This window comes from Leuciscus leuciscus (assembly GCF_965113295.1).
Source record: "Leuciscus leuciscus genome assembly, chromosome: 5".
NCBI lineage: Eukaryota > Metazoa > Chordata > Actinopteri > Cypriniformes > Leuciscidae > Leuciscus > Leuciscus leuciscus.
Window position 1 is genome coordinate 12250809 of NC_138729.1, and position 19010 is coordinate 12269818.

General features: G+C 37.7%; 1 protein-coding gene and 1 long non-coding RNA gene across 2 annotated transcripts; one reads left to right on the plus strand and one right to left on the minus strand.

Moving 5' to 3' along the window:
- Nucleotides 1–1417: 1417 nt before the first annotated feature.
- fkbp6 (FKBP prolyl isomerase 6) lies at nt 1418–9810 on the minus strand. The gene is made up of 8 exons (XM_082168887.1): nt 9670–9810; nt 8939–9056; nt 8289–8378; nt 7983–8185; nt 7788–7907; nt 7436–7633; nt 2275–2384; nt 1418–2188 (listed from the first exon to the last, which is right to left on the minus strand). Exons 1-8 carry the CDS (start codon nt 9742–9744, stop codon nt 2110–2112), a joined length of 993 nt encoding a protein of 330 aa, XP_082025013.1. The 5' UTR covers nt 9745–9810; the 3' UTR covers nt 1418–2109.
- Nucleotides 9811–11821: 2011 nt separating this feature from the next.
- On the plus strand, nt 11822–15871 carry LOC309498280. The gene is made up of 3 exons (XR_014205900.1): nt 11822–11965; nt 13612–13731; nt 14309–15871. It is a non-coding gene; the product is annotated as an uncharacterized lncRNA (long non-coding RNA).
- Nucleotides 15872–19010: the final 3139 nt, after the last annotated feature.

Here is a 19010-nt window from a genome sequence, read left to right on the forward strand (position 1 = left end):
ACTTGTGGGCGTTTCACGGACTATTTATGGGCAACTATGGGCGTGACATGAAGCCGCAAAAGCTGCGCTACATTTAGAATTGATTGTGATTTATTAAGGGAAAACTGCGTAGGATGTGCGTGCGCACGGTTTTATAAATCCGAATATTTCTGTGCGTACGCACGTCCTATGTTTCATCCGTACGCCACTTCTGACGCAAATCCTATGCAAAGTTTAATAAATGAGGCCCCAGATCTCAACCCAATAGAGCATCTTTGGGATGTGGTGGAACGGGAGCTTCGTGCCCTGGATGTGCATCCCACAAATCTCCATCAACTGCAAGATGCTATCCTATCAATATGGGCCAACATTTCTAAAGAATGCTTTCAGCACCTTGTTGAATCAATGCCACGTAGAATTAAGGCAGTTCTGAAGGCGAAAGGGGGTCAAACACAGTATTAGTATGGTGTTCCTAAGAATCCTTTAGGTGAGTGTATATTCTGACCAAATTCTGTTTAAATGTAAAATTGTATAGACACTTTATGGAATGTCTCTTTTATAAGAGACACACACACAAAAAAAGTAATTTTACTCATATTACTCAGTTTATGAAATGTTTATGTTAAATCTGTATAACTTTCTTCTTTGGGAAACAAAAATACATGCAATGAAAGTACAGTAAATGGGGTCCAAATGCTTAAAGGTTTGGAATGACATGAAGTTGATTAAATGATGATTATCCTTAACTATTATAATTTTATTTTACTTTACTTTTTGTGAACTATTCTTTTACTCAGAATATTGACAGGATGCTAGACATCTAGCGAACATTGTACATGTTGCTTTGGAAAAACAGCAGTATAAAAAAAAAGACCTCTGGTTTTGAAAAGCGAACTTACTGCCAAGCACCAAGAGCTCACTACAGGAGAAAACCCCTAAAACCTGGACATGGAGGTGTGGGTCAAGAATAATAAACTTCACTTTGTACACACATAATTACATTTTCACATCTGGTAAATGTCAGCAGAGGAGAAACACAAAAAACAAAAAAGGAGGGACTGCACTGGACTGAAGTTACCAAAGGAGGAGAAACCAAACTAAGCAATGTCTTTATCTGTAGTCCAAGGTTTTACAGACCTATTGACTGTTTTAAGGTTAACTATGTTTGCATTGCACATTCAGGCACATAAAAGGTTCATAACAGTTACATAAGTGGAACTTCACTCTACAAACTAGAAGCATTTAAAAAAAAAAATTTTTTTGGTAGACACCACATGGTTTCATATTTTGTGATGAGGAAATTACATTTTAAGTGAGCCGTAAGAGTCCAAATACGTGTTAAGGGCTGTTGCAGGAATTTCTGTTAGCATAGGGAGAAAAGACTAGGCAGTAAAAGGTGACACAGCAATACGACAAGACTCAAAGGACTTTATGAGAATAGATTTAATATATACAGTATATACTGACACTTTTGTTGATTGATAAGTAAACAAAAGGTATTTGTATTTTTAATCTTATACAATATTATTAATTTCCATATGAATCTAAGGAAAATTCAAAACACTGAGCAAGGTGGAACATCTTATTGTTTAAATGTTAACTTCAAATGCAAAACTTGTGACACACAAAATAGTCTGTCACAGTGGTGATGACACAGTGGAATTAGTGTGAGTAAAAAGTAAAAATAAATAAATAAAACAAAAATCAGGCAGAGACTTTGTATGGCCTACAAAAAATTAAAAAATTAAACACTCTATATGACTTCTGAAACTTCAAACAGTGCACCTAGAAAACATCCTAATGCTCCATATAGAGATTTGAACATAATACTGAACATAATTCTGCAAAAGCTTGACTGTTTGTTATAATAAAGCTTATCTTAAAGTAATGTACAGAACATAATGCAGAGGCGAAAAATGTATATATTTTGCTGGCAAAAACAAACAAACAAACCGCAAAATAAAATCAAACAATAATCAATTAAAAGTATGACAACATTTGATGCAATGTTGGCCACGCGAACCAAAATTACAATTTGTTTGGTTTATACTGCCCACTTGTGGTCAATCTGGAGGGTTTGAAAAATGGTGAAGACCTCAACCATGGACACTGCAAGTTGCGCACACAGCTTCAATTTTCTGTTCTCTTCAAACCTGAGAACATCTTGGTGCACATATCTCTCTCTTTGTCTAAATAGTCCTTGTAGCACCTGAAAAAGATCAGTTGATTAGTTTAGCTTTCACATTCACACATGTAAGAAGAAGACTTGACAAAAATATGAGAATGAATACTTACAGAGCAAGCTTTTTCAGCAAGGTGTTGATGTCAGGGTCAAATGGCTTTTTCGCCTGAGCAAGTGTAAGGTAATCTTGTGCTTTCTCATAGTCTTTCATATCCAAACAAGCCTCATAAAAAAAGAAAGAAAGTTCTAAATATCATATCAATACTACCATATGGCCTTAATTGGCAAACTGAACAAATAAAAAGCCACAACTATGAAAACCTGATTGGAAGATTCTTCCAGAAGCTGAAGTATTCACTACAGGTCAAAAGTTCAAATCATCATATAACTAATCAGCATATTGCTATGATTTTCGAAGGATCATATGACACTACTGGGGTAATGACTGCTGAAAATTCCACCTTTTCATCACAGGAATAAATTACATTTAAAATTATTAACAGTTCTTTTAAATTATAATAACATTTCACAATATTACTGCTTTTACTGTATTATTGTTCAATTAAATGTAGCCTTGGTGAGTACAAGAGAAAGAACTGTGTATGGAAGGATTTACTAGTTTGATGCAATGTCTATTAACGAACGAGCCATTTTCACACCTGGCTCCTTTGGAGCATTTGTTCCCTTTCAATTTTGGTTCACTTGACATTGCGTCAGAGGCTGACGCTATGGGGGAAACTAATTTCGCTGAAACATACTGAAGCCTAATTGAATAACGCTGCTGCACATTCAACAGCCAATGGCGTTCAAGCGCGCAAAATGGGGATGAGCCTGCTCCCTATATAAAAGTAGCACTGAGCGAGATTGCCTCAGAATTGTTCTTCTTCACAAGAAGTCTTCAAGAAGCTTCATCGTGATTCATTACATTCAGCGGACAACGATTTTGCACCAATCCCCTTTGCATTCCGGCAAAGACATGGAAAAAGCTACCAAACCCTGCACCGCCTGTTCGGGACCCATCGAACGATAAGTGCGACAATACCATGTCAACAGCAGTGTCTGACACAGAGGACTGGTCTCACAGCCCTACAGAGGAGACCTACTCCATCTGGCATGACCCGCACTCGTGCCCACATCTCCGGCTCACCCATTAAATTTTTTTTAAATTTTTTTTTAAACACAAAGGACTAAAGCCCCTATTGCATTATGAAGGGGTGTGGCTAGCGCTTCCGAGCATCTCAGAGTGGGATAAGAAAAGAGAAACAAGCGGTTACACGCTTCAATCTGCTCACAGACCGGCACGCTTCAATGGCGTTGTAATGTCTGTGGTTCAACCCCAAGATGAGCCAGTGTTAAGAGCGGAGATTCACAAACTCCTCGCGAACCGAGCTGTGGAGATTGTGATCGCTGAACTGCGGGCCCGACATGCTGTCGAGGGATGGAGTAGTCCAAGGAAAATGGAGACTGACAGCGAATATGATTTGGAACATTCTAAAACCAGCGGAGGTGGATCTGTTGGCATAAACAGAGAACTGCCCACTAGATCTGCACGCTTCTGGATAAACTGAGAATCAAAATTATTTTGTTTCAAACTTTCGCACCGGGTAGTTCCAGGAACTACGCACCAGGGTGGTTCCCCGAGAACTAATGTTTCCCTTAGGAATGTTTTCCTGGTTGCATTCGCACCGCCAGGAGGAACTCTAAAGTTACGTAAGCCGCGCTTGTTGTTGTGACTTTTATTTTGACGGCCCGGCAGGTTGTTGCGTTGGATTTTCTCCTCAGCGTAAAGGTTTAGAGGTCCATCTATTACCGCTTTCCATGTTCATAGAGTTAGTTTCTGGAGTAAATATATAGGCCATAATCTGTGCGTTTACACAGCCTTTTTAAAAATGGCGGGTGCTGATGTTTCGCATGCGTTCGGCCAATCAGCGTACACTAACGTCACGGATTGTTCCTATAGTGCTGGTTTAGACCCTACTCTGGAGTACAACTAACCCAAAAAAACGTGTAATTTACTAGAGGTTCTGACAAAATCTTAATTTCTGCAGTCTATTTACAATGTTTAATTAATCTGGATGAATTATAAAAAAAAAAAAATTTGGTTTGAATGAATGATTTAATGACTCATAAATACTTGTTTCATTACTGGATGAATCCATGTTTATTGAACAAATATCTTGAATGAATGATTCAATGACAAATACATTTTTAACAGATACTTATCACCACCTACTGGTGCAGCGATGAAATCAATATAATTGTTAGTTGAAGCATCATGTTACTTTCAAAAGGTAAATTAACTCCATTTTGATCGCTTCCGGAGACATCAGTGTTTAAACCTGAGGCTGAAATATAAACTTTTATCCCAGTTCAAATATATACTGTGTTGTTGAAAAGACTGTTTGTGAAGCTCTTTCATACCCATTTATGACAGCTACTCTTTACTCTCAGCATCCCAATCCCGAGCTATGGAATCTGCATGTTTGGCCGCCAAAAGCGGAGTGCGCCAGTACCGTGTTAACTTAAAACGATCAATGAATCAAGAGCCCCTTTTACCAGGCGTCTCTATGCTCATAAATGGAAAGTCTTTGAGAGCTGGTGCAGCTCACAGAATATATATCCTGTAAACTGCCTGACTCCAGTTACTCGTCTTTCTTGCACTTGGCGTTGGTGTTAAGAGCCCTTTCAGACTCTCTATTCGAGCTATTCAGCATCATTAGCCACTTTTCCACTGTTGGGCCAGTGCGAACCAGGGCTAACAGCGTAGCTGTCAATAGCCTCAGACCTTGGACATCGAGCCACAAGGCCAAAATCAAGCTGCGTTTCCACTGTCAGGCCAGTAGCCCCTAACCTAAATCCCTCCCTTAACACGCCTCCATAGAACAACGTCACTCAACCTCACCATTTTACCAGCTGACTGAAAACTAGCTAGATCGCAAACTCAAAATAAGCATGACCGAAGCGAATGTTTGGTCTTTACTTAAAGACTTAAGATTCCAGCATCAATATTTGACCAATGTTTTACAAATTAAAAAGAAAAATGTTACAGTGACAGTAATTTCTTAATTTTTGTTACATAAGAGAACACAGCTTCCATTTATTTGGGATCACAGGAATGCACAAAGCAATATAAATTAAGGCTTTTAAGTCCAAAGGCTTACACATTTAGAACAATATTAATAAAATAAATGTTTGTCACATTTATTTGGAAAGAGTTTTCTAGGGCTGCAACAACGAATCGATTATTAAAAGAATCGATTACGAATTTCATCGATTCATTGTGTCGCGCGACTATTGCGCCGCTCAATAAGTCGCAGAGATTTTTGAGTATAAATGAAAAAAGTTGAATTGAGCACGGAGCAGAGCAGAGCTATGAAGCCTTGTTTATACTTTCGCCTGGCTCTGCAGCGCGAGTCTCCGCTGACTGCGCGCGCACCTCCCCAAACGGTTGAGGCATTTATACTTGACGCGCTCGCCGTTGTACTATTCTTTGAAACGACAGGGGGCGACTCGAGTAATTGTCCTCTAAACCATCAGGAATCAGCGGTGAGAAGAAGAAAGCTACACGCGTGACAATGTTTATTTTAGGACACCACCACCACCAATACCACACTACAAAAAGAATCGTGTAAAACCCAGTAAACCCGGTGTTTGTATCGGAGACCTCTGGCGCAAAACTTAAATGCTTCTCACTGCGCTGTTTAATGGTTGCGTGATCGAGACCAGTCAGCAATTAAACGCATTTGTTCTGAGCTCATGCTGCGCTGTCTTTTGGGCAGAGCTAATAACTGGCACGTTCAATGTTTCTCAAAAGCAACAGAAATGGCAATGCTTATCCCATATCAGTTTACTGCAACACCTGGCCTAAAAGCTAGTGCTATCACCTTGTGTTGACACTGTGAAACTGCATGATTTGTAAATTAGCCTATGTGTGGTAGGCCACATGTAATGTATTCTAATAGACAATCTGCAGGGCTTTTAACATTCATCCCCGGGCTGTAATTGGTCGGTGGGCCGCATTTTGCGTGTCGGCTACGCAAAATGCGTACAGGTTGGCAGGTCTGACTTTCAGCAAATGAAACTTGTATGAAGACCCAAGTCAATTCTTTGCCCGAAATAATTACGAAGGACTATTGCTTCTACAGACTGCTTACACAAAATACACACGGGAGTATAAAAATGATATACTTATTCTCTTATTTTATATCATCAGCACTAGGGCAGCATGATCAATCGCAAATTTCTATTTTTTTCAGATTTTTTATTAAATAAATAGGCTATATGCACACCGTTTTAGTGAAGAGGGGCTCTGTGACCAGTAGTAAATGCTGCTCCATCTCTGAAAAAACTGCGAGTTTGAGTCACGAGTTTTGCATTATGTGCAATCGTGCATTTGAAAAAGAAACATGCGTCAAACATCTTTCCAAACTTGTAATACAAAGCGTAAACCTGTTGTCCAACAAATGACAACGTTTAATAACATGTTTTTACTCACTTAATTTCGTCAGGTCGAGTGTTTGGAATTTCCTTTTGTGAGCTGATGAAGGCTTCTCATAGAATCAGGCAAACAATATATTATTTTATAGTATTCTATTCAATAATAAAGGCTATGCATTATGCAATATTGAATAATGCAATATTCAGTACCGGTATACCTCGCAACCCTAGTTTCAGCATACAATAACACGACGATTGTGCACCAAGTTGCACCAAAATAATCGATCCGAGATCACCTGAACGAGGTAGTCTCGGTCCGGATGAAAATTACACCAATTGACTTTCAAGCTGTTCGGTTCTGATGAGAAAGAAATCTGACCTGACAGACCAGCGAACCATGCTGTAGCATAATTCATAATGGGAAATGCATTACAAAAAAAGCAGCACTGTCTGCAAGAACGCTGTGCTGACAAGGCATTGATTCTCACTCTAATTGATATGATCTTTTTGAGATAATGATGCATAAACACATTTTGGTATGCTTTGAAATGTGACCTTGTGAAAGTGAAACGAACCATGATGGAGAAAATGCAACACTGTAACAATTTAAGTCCCTGTTTCAGAACAAAAACAAATGATCTACATGTCTGAAAATATATTAATATTTGTGATCAGCTAAGTAATTTATACAATTTAGCTAATTTTAATTTAGAACGTGGTTTGATTAAAATTTTGACTTGATTGACAGCCCTAGATTTTACAAAGCAATATGCTTTTTGCTAAAAAAATTATTAGATTTTCAACAAAGGAGGTAAAAATGTCAAAATATTGCCCAACCTGGCCGCAGCGGAAGAGAGCTTTAGTGTTCTGGGGGTTGATGTCCAGGGCTTTCTGACCAAAGTAAAGGGCCTTCTGGGGTTTTTCCAGTTTAAGGTACGTGAGTGAGAGGTTGAGCAGGAAAAGCAACTTTATCTCTTCAAGACGCTGCTTCTCTTCATCATCCCTCGGCTCACGGTTCTGCAAAAGTGTCATGGCCTATACCATGGGACAACAGTATGTTACACAGAAGAAAAAAAAAATCTCAGTCTATACTTAGAATAAACTACTAATTTTAAGAGCACATTTTTCTTCTATGCATTTACAAACTCTCATACTTGCGAAACAAATAAGACACTTATAAGCAGAATACCTGCTTGTATCTCTCTCGAGCATCTTCGTAGCGCTTCTTATTGTAGCAGAGGTTGCCAAAGCTACGCTGTGTTTCCAGCACATTCAGCAAGGTGGACAGAGGAACAGTGTTCTGCTCTTCCTGGGGAATGTTGAAATCACAATCTTAGATACCAAAAACAAAATAAAAGAGAAAGCTGAATGCATTTATTCGTACCAAAGTCAAATCCATGAAATCATCCACTTGTGCCGAGTCCAGAAAATCAAGGACGTGCACCTCATAGAGGACTGTGGCTAATGGAGGTATGTGTGGGGGGCACCCAAGGTCCCCATAGGCATATTTGGGCTTGAAGAGAAAACGAGAGAACTCGCCTTTCTTCATAGTAAGAAGGCCGAGCTCTAAGCCATACAAAGTAACATCTACGGAGAAAGAGGTTTGAGTGTCTAGCACTGGACAAACAAGACAATATAAAAGAGAATCAATGATTATCATTCTAATTGGAGAATTCAATTTCCATCCTACCTCTACCAAGCTTCATCATTCGTGGATATCTGAGGTGGTTGGTGGTCTCAAATGGTGCATCAGAGTACTCAATGAAACCAGAGAAGTGAACTGTGGATGAAATGAGTTCATGTCAAGAAGCTAATAAGAAGCTAGAAAAAAAGGGAAATGTGTGACATAAAAGTATAACACAACAAATCAAAAGTTTATTTTTATTTTTTGAAAGAAATGAATACTTTCTTTCAGCAGGGATGCATTAAATGTATCAAAAATGACAGTTAAGACATAATATCTACTGCCTAAAATATTAAGCACCAAAACTGTTTTCAACTTTTATAATAATAAGAAATGTTTCTTGAGCACCAAATCAGCATATTAGAATGATTTCTGAAGGATCATGTGACATTGAAGAAGAGTAATGGCTGCTATATTTTCTGAAATTTAAAATATATTACAGAAAATAATGTAAGAGTTATTTTATATGATCAAATAAATGTAGCCTTGGTGAGCATAAGAGACTTCTTTCAAAAACATTAAACCATTTTACGACCTCAATGTTTTGAACAGTAGTGTATGTTACGAATCATTCATCTCTGCACATCATTGGACTATCATAAGCGAGAAACTGGTACTATGACTCAATTAAAACCATGTTCAGTTCAGCCATTTACTTGATACAGATGCATGCATTGGTACGGGTGGGCCTTCCCCTGCATGGACAATCTCTTTGAGAATTCCTCCATCCCCCAATATGTCTTGCATTTGCCATGCCAGACGCTGGAAAGGAGTCTAAGACAAAAATAAATGAAAAATGTATTAACATTATTGCAAAATGTGTTAACATGAACTCCCACAAACAAATAAACACCAAGAAGCACAACAGCAACAGGAACCTGGTACCATGTTTTTTGGACCATGTTAAAACCTTGGTACTCTTTGAAGCATCTTGGAGTGGCACATTTATACATGGCCCGTGAATATGCTAATTGTTCAAGATTGTGGTAGGCCTACATATCAGGACCATGAAACTACTGTCTGATATCGTCATTATACCATGATGGTACCGCAGTACTACATTGTACCACAACACGTGTGCAACACTGACCGTGTGAGCTCAACTCAACTCCAAGCCTGCCCACGCCACCACCAAATAGATCATCATCATCATCATCATCATCATCACACGTGGAGGCTAAAAAGCTCTCGACTTTGATTAACGTTTGTGTGCATTCTACAATGTGTAATTTGTGCAATTTTAGCCTTGTAGAGAACTTGCGTTAATATAAATCTCATTTTAAACACACATAAAGAGAAGTTAATTGCTTGCCAGCGTGTTTTGTTGTAAAAAATCTAATAAAAATACATCATTAGAAAATTGGCTTATTTACTGATGTGCAGTTACCTCGATTCCAAACTGACGGCGCTCATCTGGAGCAATAAACTGTAATATTCTCGACGTCCTGCCGTTTGTTGACATTGTGCATTTGTTTTAGACTTTTGAGCGGTAATTCTGCAGGTGAGTTGGTCTCATTTAATCTGTCACCGCTAGTGCGCGTGACACTTGCGCCAACTAGCGTCCGTCATGTTCATATACCGGTTTAATAAATTATTGCTGTTGTTAAATTAAGAAATAAGGCACAAGACGCAGGTGTTGTCAGGTCAAATCTATAAAAACGGTTACTCTTTTCAACATACTATATTTGGGACACTCTTTTTCTAATCTTACATACTATTTAGGATGGATATGCTATGCATAATGGGACGCAGGGGCTGAATGACGGGTAGGCTTTTCTCAAGAACACGCCCAGAACAGGGGAAGCTCGTGAATAAAAGTATTCGCTACCTGGAACCAAAATTCCAGCAGTATAAATCATTTGCACAGCCGTCTTTTTACTTTTATTTATTTTCTATTCTAAAGCAACATATGGTAGTTGGACGGTTAGTATGTGCAAACAGCGGAAAACTGTGTCGTGCAGTGTGCGCATGTCATTAAATCAAAGTTTATGACACTTTATTTAGCGTATGTTTGGATTAATTGATCGAAATTATTTTATTACATTCACGTCAGCATGATCAGTTCATGTTTATAAAACAAATAATGTTGTAACTTAATGTAGCCTACAATACATTATAATATTTAAATGATTTCAGATCTTGGGAATCAGATTCACAGATGCACATTACAGGTGCAAGAAAAAAATCCCAATTAATTTAAGGCTACATGAGATAAACTATACACTTACTGTAAATTATTGTTTAATTTATTATTATTTTTTTTACAGGAAGATATGGCATTTTTTTGGAGGCCTCTACAGTGGAGCCTAGATTCATGGGGAAGTTAAAATTAGGAAGTCTGGGAACAACTGAAGGAGGCAGCAATGAGGGAAGTAATCATTAAAATGTACGTTCTTTGATAATATGTGCTCTGTTTATTACATGGTGTATTTTCATTCAAATGTAATAATGTACACTGCTGCTCAAACGTCTGGAAGATATTGAAAATAAATATGTAATGTATTCCTTTGATGCAAAGCTGAATTTTCAGCATCATTACTCCAGTCTTCAGTGTCACATCCTTCAGAAATCATTTTAATATGCTGACTTGTTGCTCAAGAAACATTTATTTTATCAGTGTATTTATATTTTGTGTACACTACAGTTAAAAAGTTTCAAACTTTTTTTTTCTTCTTTTTGAACTTTATATTGAAATTGTTGGTCATATATAATAAATGCCAGTATTCCAAGACATGACATAGCCTATTATGGACCCTTTTCACATTTCTGGGGTTCTCAGAAGCGGAAGTCTTCATAGTTGGGTACATTATATAGTAGGCTAGTGAATGAAAACTACAACAAAAATGATTTTTGTGTTCACATTTGACCAATAGCAAAGAAAGAATGAAATCCCAGAAAATTAAGAATTTGTTTTTGTTCTTCGCTGTCTGTTAAACTCTATTATGCTGTGACATTTTTCCTCTTCAAAAATAGTGGTTTGATCTTTCTGATGAGATTTTTGTCCACATCGTTTGAATAGAGGCAAGTTTTATATTTATTAAAAATTTTATACTTATGTTTATACAAAATATTATGGTTATGGAGGAAAAAAGTTACTTTTTTTTTTTTTTACATTTTGTTTCTTGGTACAAACATTTTCTGTGAATGAAGTGTTGGGGTGCAATTGTATTTTCAAATCAAGACCATTATTATTTCCACTGATCTTAAACCTCAAAATAATTTGAATATGATATATAACCGAATGATCACGGCACAAGACATGTTTCGACGAGAAAGATCTTTCAATTCAAAGTAGGAAATAGTTTTCACTGGGACAACTAGCTCGGCAAAGGTCATACCTACTACTATGTCAGAGCTGAGAACATTTGACTTCTTGAAAATCCAACAGAAACCTTTTCAAATGAAATGCTGGCACAAATGGCAATGTTTCCTAAAAATGACCGGATTATTTATGGCCTGTCTATTTCAGTGAAACACCCAGTGATTAGTTGAAGTGGATACACTAAAGCAAATAAAGGAGGAAGTGCTTTAAAGTGGAGTGAGGAGGAGCCTTGATCCGCACACCTTCTTGACGTGCCATATACAGACTTTGCTCTTACTTCACCTGAGTTTTCACTCACTCTTTCTGTATCTTCGGGATCACGCACAAAAAAAGGACTCCAGCACTATATTTCTGCAGTATGGTGAGTTTATGCATGCAAATAAGAAAAATATTCAGCGTACAGTTGTCTTTGTTCCAATGTATAACCTATTTGTCTAACATTCCAGTAAACGGTAGAACTTTTTAAAAGGTTACTATGTCATGTTATGCAACAAAATATATATAATGCACTTTATCTTGATCTACAATCAATGGCGGTGTTTTCACTTTTGTTCATATGTAGGCCAAACAGTAGCTTATCAGACAGTTATGCAGTAAAGTCATGCACTTATCATCTGACAGGGAAGATTATTGCAAATATAAGCACCATTTATGGAAATAAAGTGGCTCTAAAATGACATTTAAGCCACACTCAAAATGTATGAACATCATTGCAATAAATACAAAATATAAAAACAGATATCAAGACACAAGTACAGTTTACAAACAAAACATTACACAAAAAAGGTTTTGTTAGTTTAAATGATCAAATAATATATACTGTACACAAAATGTGAGACTTAGTGGATCATGCTTATATTTAAAGCTGCAGTCCGTAACTTTTTTGGGTTAAAAATGATCCAAAATAAATGTTTGAGCAAGTACATAACCAGTACTAGTTGGTGGCATACCAGTTCAAAACTATCTGCTTGCCTTAGCTCGATTCAAGCTTGTAATAATGTTTTTAATTCCAGTGGTACTGGTGGATTTCCGCGGCAAATCGAGCGTGTCTTTGTGTCATTACGTCACATCTGTACACATGAAGAAGGTGTCTCGGCTAGTAGGTTATGTTGCGTGTGAAGATGTTGGAGGTGGAGATTTATAGCCTTTTCTCACAGCACTTGATATAATTAAACTTATCAATTTGATGGCGGATCCAGAAAGGTTCAAACGACAATCAACAGTGACAACTGGAGATTCACCTGTTGTAAAATGCAAAAGACTTCGGACTTCGGAGTGGCTACAGAAAAGAGACTACAACCGGGCCCATGCAAAAACAAGGATAAATATCGGAAGGGCATTAAATGTAGTCACGCAATGCTGATGTTGTTAACATTAACAATTTGAGAACAAATTTGCACGGTTTGACGTGATATGATAAGCGATTGTTAGATTTAATCAGCGCGATTTTCTTCAATGCTTTTTTTCCCTTAGTTGGTCAGAACAAAAGTGGATGTTACTTACTTGTTCAGATTACATTTTCCAGTGGAAATTCTTATGTTGATCATACTTCCAAATAGTAGAATCTGTGATTCTGAATGACAGTATCCACACCGGCGCGGTGACTGACAGCCGCACATTCTCCTCAAAACATTGGATTCATCCGCGCTGTGCCGTGCCGAGGCACAACCCACGTAGTTGATAATTCCGCGAATAATGGCAATTGCAGATTTCGAACAGAGATGACGACAAAGAGGAAAAACTACGGATTGCAGCTTTAATGTCATTGACTACACCTATGGTTACGGCAAATCCCAAACTATTCCTGTTTCCTAATCATGTTTTTTTTGTTGTTGTTTTTTTGCATTATTCAACTTAATTCTGTCATAAATAAATCATGTTAACTGATTTCAAAAAAGTTTTTCGTGTATTTAAAGCAAATGAGAAGCAGAGTACTTTCATGCAGAATGTTGTATTCATAGCGAAGCATGTCATCCTAAATATTGTCAATATTTGCATCTGTTTTAGGATAAAATTGAGACTGCTGAGAGCGAGGCAGAGGAGGTGAAAGTCACTATGCTGGAAAATGCAAATGGAGAAGGACAACTGAAGAATGTCAATCAAAAAGCTGAAAAGCCTCAGTCCACCGTGAGTCTCCTTAGTGAACAGTACATAAAGATTTACATCACATCTAGAATTAATACATCATGTTATATTTATTCAAATGTTACAATTACATGTGGATGTCTTTTTATTTAAGCCTGCTAAAAGAGCTGAAGGTTTGTGCCAAATCTCAAGAGTGTAACTCTAAACAGCTGAACAGTCTTTGTGTTTGTTGATGTGACAGGCATACTATTACTGGTATACTGAACATATAAACATTATTACTCACAGTATTCTGTGAAACTTAAAGGATAAGTTGGTAACACTCTACAATAAGGTTCATTAGTTAACATTAGTTAATGTATTAAATAACTTGAACTAACAATGAGCAATACATTTGTTACTGTATTTATTCATGTTATTTATTTATTAGTAAATGTTGAAATTTAATACATGCTGAAGAAGTATTGTTCATTCTTAGTGCATGTTAACTAAGGTAGTTAACTAATGTTAACTTATGAACCTTATTGTAAAGCGTTAACGATAACTTTACACACTTCACACACTACATGTTAAAGGTTCATAATCTTCATATCCAGTTCTATTTTCATTTCAATTTCAGAAAAAGATTCGTAAGGAATCTGCAGCAAAGCAGAAAGGGAACCAGAAGATGGAGTTTCTGCGGGCTAATAAAGGACTCGTAGCCACTGTCCTGATTTCAGCTGTTGTTATATTCACTGTTGTGGTTGCCATGCTTGTCACTAAAGAAACAGAAGGGCACAGTCACTCAGAAGTGTACAACGCCACAGAAATTCCATAGCAACAACTGCAGAAGACTGCTGGGACAAATCTGTTTGTTTGTTTGTTTGTTTAGACTTGTTTTCTGATAATAAATTATCATGTATCATTATCAAAGTGCCATCTGATCTAACATGCACTGTAAAAAAAAATTACATCCCCAAGTCAAAAATTTCTAGTGACTGATAACATCTCAATTTTTCAATTAGTCTGATGTATCATTTCTCATTGAGCCAATGTTAACAGACTATTGCAACAAGAATTGCACTTGGGCCAATTAAAAAATGTAGATGTGACCAGTCACTAGAAAATTTTGACTTGGAGAGGATAGAATTTTTTTACAGTGTGACATTACATTTTCTGGTTTAAACATACTTAAAGGAATAGTTTGCTTCAAAATGAAAATCTTGTCATCATTTACTCACCCTCAAGTTGTTTCAAACCTGTATCAATTTCTTTCTTCTGCTGATAACAAAGGAAGATACTTTGAAGAATGTCGGTAACCAGACAGTTGATGAACCCCATTGACTTCCATTGTAGGAAAAACAATACTATGGAAGTCAATGGGGAACATCAACTGTCTGGTTACCGACATTCTTCAAAGTATCTTCTTTTGTGTTCAGCAGAAGAAAGAAATTCATGCAGGTTTGAAACAACTTGAGGGTGAGTAAATGATGACATTATTATTTTGAAGTGAACTATTCTTCACTTAATTATAATAAATGATATCAATGCTTTTGCATTCTCTTGCAAATGTTTTTTGAGTTATTTGCGACCGAGCGCAAAGTTTCTCGGGGAACGCAAAACTTTTGCGATGAGAACGTAAAATCTTTTTTTCTTCTTTTTTCTCCCATCTCATATTTTTCCATCACCATGTCCCTTAGGAGCTCCGTAGTTTTAAGTTTGTATTAAGACGACGATTTAAACGGTTGTGAGTGAAAAATCAGGTTGTGGGTACGTTTTTTCACTAAGCTCATTATTTTTACTTTGTCATATAAACATGACTTGGCAGGAAAGGTTATCAAGAAAAACACATTCCCCGTGAAAATTGTGCTGCTGATAGTTTGGTATGTAAACACAAGGAGATGTGATTGAAAGTAAGGGCATTTTCTTAGGTCAAGTGCACATATCCTTTTTATTCTATACAGCAGAGTGGAAGGAGCACACACACATTTTTTGTTTTTGCTATGATTACAAAGGACTCATCTTAAAGACAGGCTTTGTTTGAGGCTAAAGATTGTATATAAAAAGCACTTATCAGCATTAACAATGTTTCTTGTTCACAACCTCATTGTTTTTAAATGTTGGAAACCATCACGCTGTCATAATCATGGTTTGAAAACTGTATTTAATTTCTGATGAACGTGAAAATAAATGCAGAAATCTATTATTTGCTGTTATGACTGCAATAACTTCAGTGCTTCATGTTCTCATGAATTTTTTTAACAGCAAAGAAACTCAGACTTTCCTCTTTCCTCTATCGTGCAACATTGACATATTTAATGTACCTATTTGAATATTAGTCTTACAATTCATTTGAAGTAATTTTTTTCTTTTTTCTTTTGTGACCGTATATTGTTCCGATAAAGGCTAAATTTCACAATTTTTATATTTAACAGTCTACTGGCATATTATGTAAATAAACTTTAATATTAGTGGTCAAAATATAAATACAAAATAATGCAATATGAAATTTACAAAGAATCGCCCTGCTCTGAAATGATTTTAACTTTGTGTTGAGGAAGATATTCAATACAAACATTCAACTCTATTTTTATCCCCTTTCTGAGAAAGCAAAACAAAGAAGGAGACTAATAAGGGGTTGTTCAGAATATATTTTTGTATTCCACTGAGCTGATTTTTCACTGTTTTCTATGTAAACATGATTTATATGTATATACTTGGCTGTGTGTTTGGGGTCGTTATCATGCAGTTCGGCACAGTTTCTGAAGGGAGGGCATCATGTTCTGCTTCAGAATGTCACAGTACATATTGGAATCCATGTTTTCCTCAATGAAGCACAGCTCCCCAGTACCAGCAGCACTGGTAGATGCAACCCAGTACATGCAGCCACAGTCCATGATGCTACCACCACCATGCTTGACTGTAGGCAAGACACAATTTTCTTGGTACTCCTTACCAGGGCATCGCCACACATTCTGGACCCCATCTGAGCCAAACAAGTTTATCTTAGTCTCATCAGACCACAGGACAATGGTTCCAGTAATTCATGCTCTTGGACAGGTTGCTTTCAGCAAACTGTTTGCAGGCTTTCTTGTGAGCCAGCTTCAGAAGAGGCTTCCTTCTGGGACAATGGCCATGCAAACCGACTTGTTGCAGTGTGTGGTGTATGGTCTGAGCACTGACAAGCTAACCTTCCGCTTCTGCAACATCTAAAGCAATGCTGGCAGCACTCATGCCATGCGTCTGTTTTTTGAAGCCAGCTTCTGCACCTGACGCACAGCACGAGGTCTCAACTTCTTTGACTGACCCTCGCGAGGCCTGTTCCAAGTGGAACCCATCTTGGAAAACCTCTGTATGACCCTGGCCTGTACTGTAACTCAGTTTCAGGGTGTTACCAGTCGTCTTCTAGCATAGGCCATCTTTGTGGAGAGCAACAATTCTAATTCTCAAATCCTTAGAGAGTTGTTTGCCATGAGGTGCCATGTTGAACATGCAGTGGTCAGTATGAGAGAATTGTACTCAAAGCACAAATTTTAACTGCTCTAAAACAAGATACACAAATTTGTATGGTCCTGTCAAACAGACAAAAACATGAACATGATGAATAGGACATGTGGCTTTGTCTGGTTAAATGACGTACATCTATTATCACTTAGGGTGTACTCACTTTTGTTGCAAGCTATTTTGACAATAATGGCTGTATGTTGAGTTATTCCTTCTTCAAAGTCCAGATTGGACCCTATAGAGAATATTTGGTCTCACATTAAACTCAAACAAACTGGGAGAGATTTTTCCACTACTCATGAACAGTTTGAAGCCATTAACATTGAGTGGAACAACACTGACTCTTCTTCCTGTAAAGAACTGTCTAAGTTTACCCACATGGCATAAACATTTAAAGAAAACAAAGGGGAAAGCTATTCCATTTCCATGTACTTTTCTACAGCATTATAACGTGCTAATTTCCTGATGAGTGATTTTGTGATTAAAACTGTTAAAGACCACTAAAAAGACCATTGAAGAGAGATTTTTGAATTGGCCAATTTCCCCCCCCCCCCCAATGAGTGAGTGTGTGCGTGTGTGTGCGTGTGCGTGTGTGTGCGTGCGTGCGTGCGTGCGTGTGTGTGTGTGTGTGTGTGTGTGTGTGTGACACTGTATGCAAAGTGCATGAATAGACAGCAGAGGGCACCATCCAATCTATCAAAGTGTTACTTTTACATAGTTAACATTTTTAAATGGTTAAAAAACATCTTGATCAGTTTTAGTCTGATTTGAAATTAAACTCTTAATTTAGAGTTTAACATTAAACTTGTTTAATTAATACTAATACTCATATATATATGTGTTAAGTATAGGCTATATATTTAGCAAGTTTACTTTAGCAAGTAAACAGTCAGTTCTGGAATTTCATGTGTTGGAGACAGGAATGCACAAGTGAAAAGACCTGATCTGACAAAACATGGGGTGTTTCCAGTATGCAGTGGTTATATCAAAAGTGACACAAAGGACAACCAGTGAACCAACATCAGGGCCCAAAGCTCACTGATGCATGTGGGGAGCGAAGGCTTTAGCCCGCCTGGTCCAATCACACAGAGGAGCTAACGTAGCTGAGATTGCTGAACAACTTGATAGAAAGGTGTCAGAACACACAGTGCATCACAGTTTGCTGCGTACTCACGGTCAGAGTGCCCATCATGACCCCACCTACAATGGGCACGTGAGCATCAGAACTGGACCATGGAGCAGTGGAAGATCGCCTGGTCTGATTAATCACGTTTTCTTTTAGATCAGGTGGATGGTCGGGTGTGTGTCGGTTACCTAGGGAACAAGATGCAGCAAGATGCACTATGGGAAGACGGCAGGCCTGTGGAGGCAATGATCTGCTTGAAAACCTTGGGTCTTGGCATTCATGTGGATGTTACTTTGACACGTACTACCTAGATAAAGACTGTTGCAGATCCCAATGATTCAGGAATGGTTTGAGGAACGTGACAAAAAGTTCAAGGTGTTGTCTTGGCCTCCAAGTTCCCCAGGTCTCAATCCGATATGGGAGGTGGTGGTCCAACAAATGCTTTAATTATCAGTGTCAGATTCAACAAGGTGCTGGAAACATTCCCCAGATATTTTGGTCCATAGTGACATGATATCATTGCAGTTTCTGCAGATTTGTTGACTACACGTCTATGATGTGAATCTCCCGTTCCACCACATCCCAATGGTGCTCTGTTGGATTGAGATCTGTGACTGTGGAGGCCATTTGAGTATAATGAACTAATCGCCATGTTCAAGAAACCAGTTTGACCATAAATTACTATAGGAGGCATTGCAGAATATCACTTGTA

Coding starts and splice junctions, on each gene's coding strand:
- fkbp6 (XM_082168887.1), bottom strand. CDS start 9,744: ATGTCAACAAACGGCAGGACGTCGAGAATATTACAGTTTATTGCTCCA. Junction 8,186..8,288: donor AATGATGAAGCTTGGTAGAG/GTAGGATGGAAA, acceptor CTTTCTCCGTAG/ATGTTACTTTGTATGGCTTA. Junction 7,908..7,982: donor ATTTCATGGATTTGACTTTG/GTACGAATAAAT, acceptor AACATTCCCCAG/GAAGAGCAGAACACTGTTCC.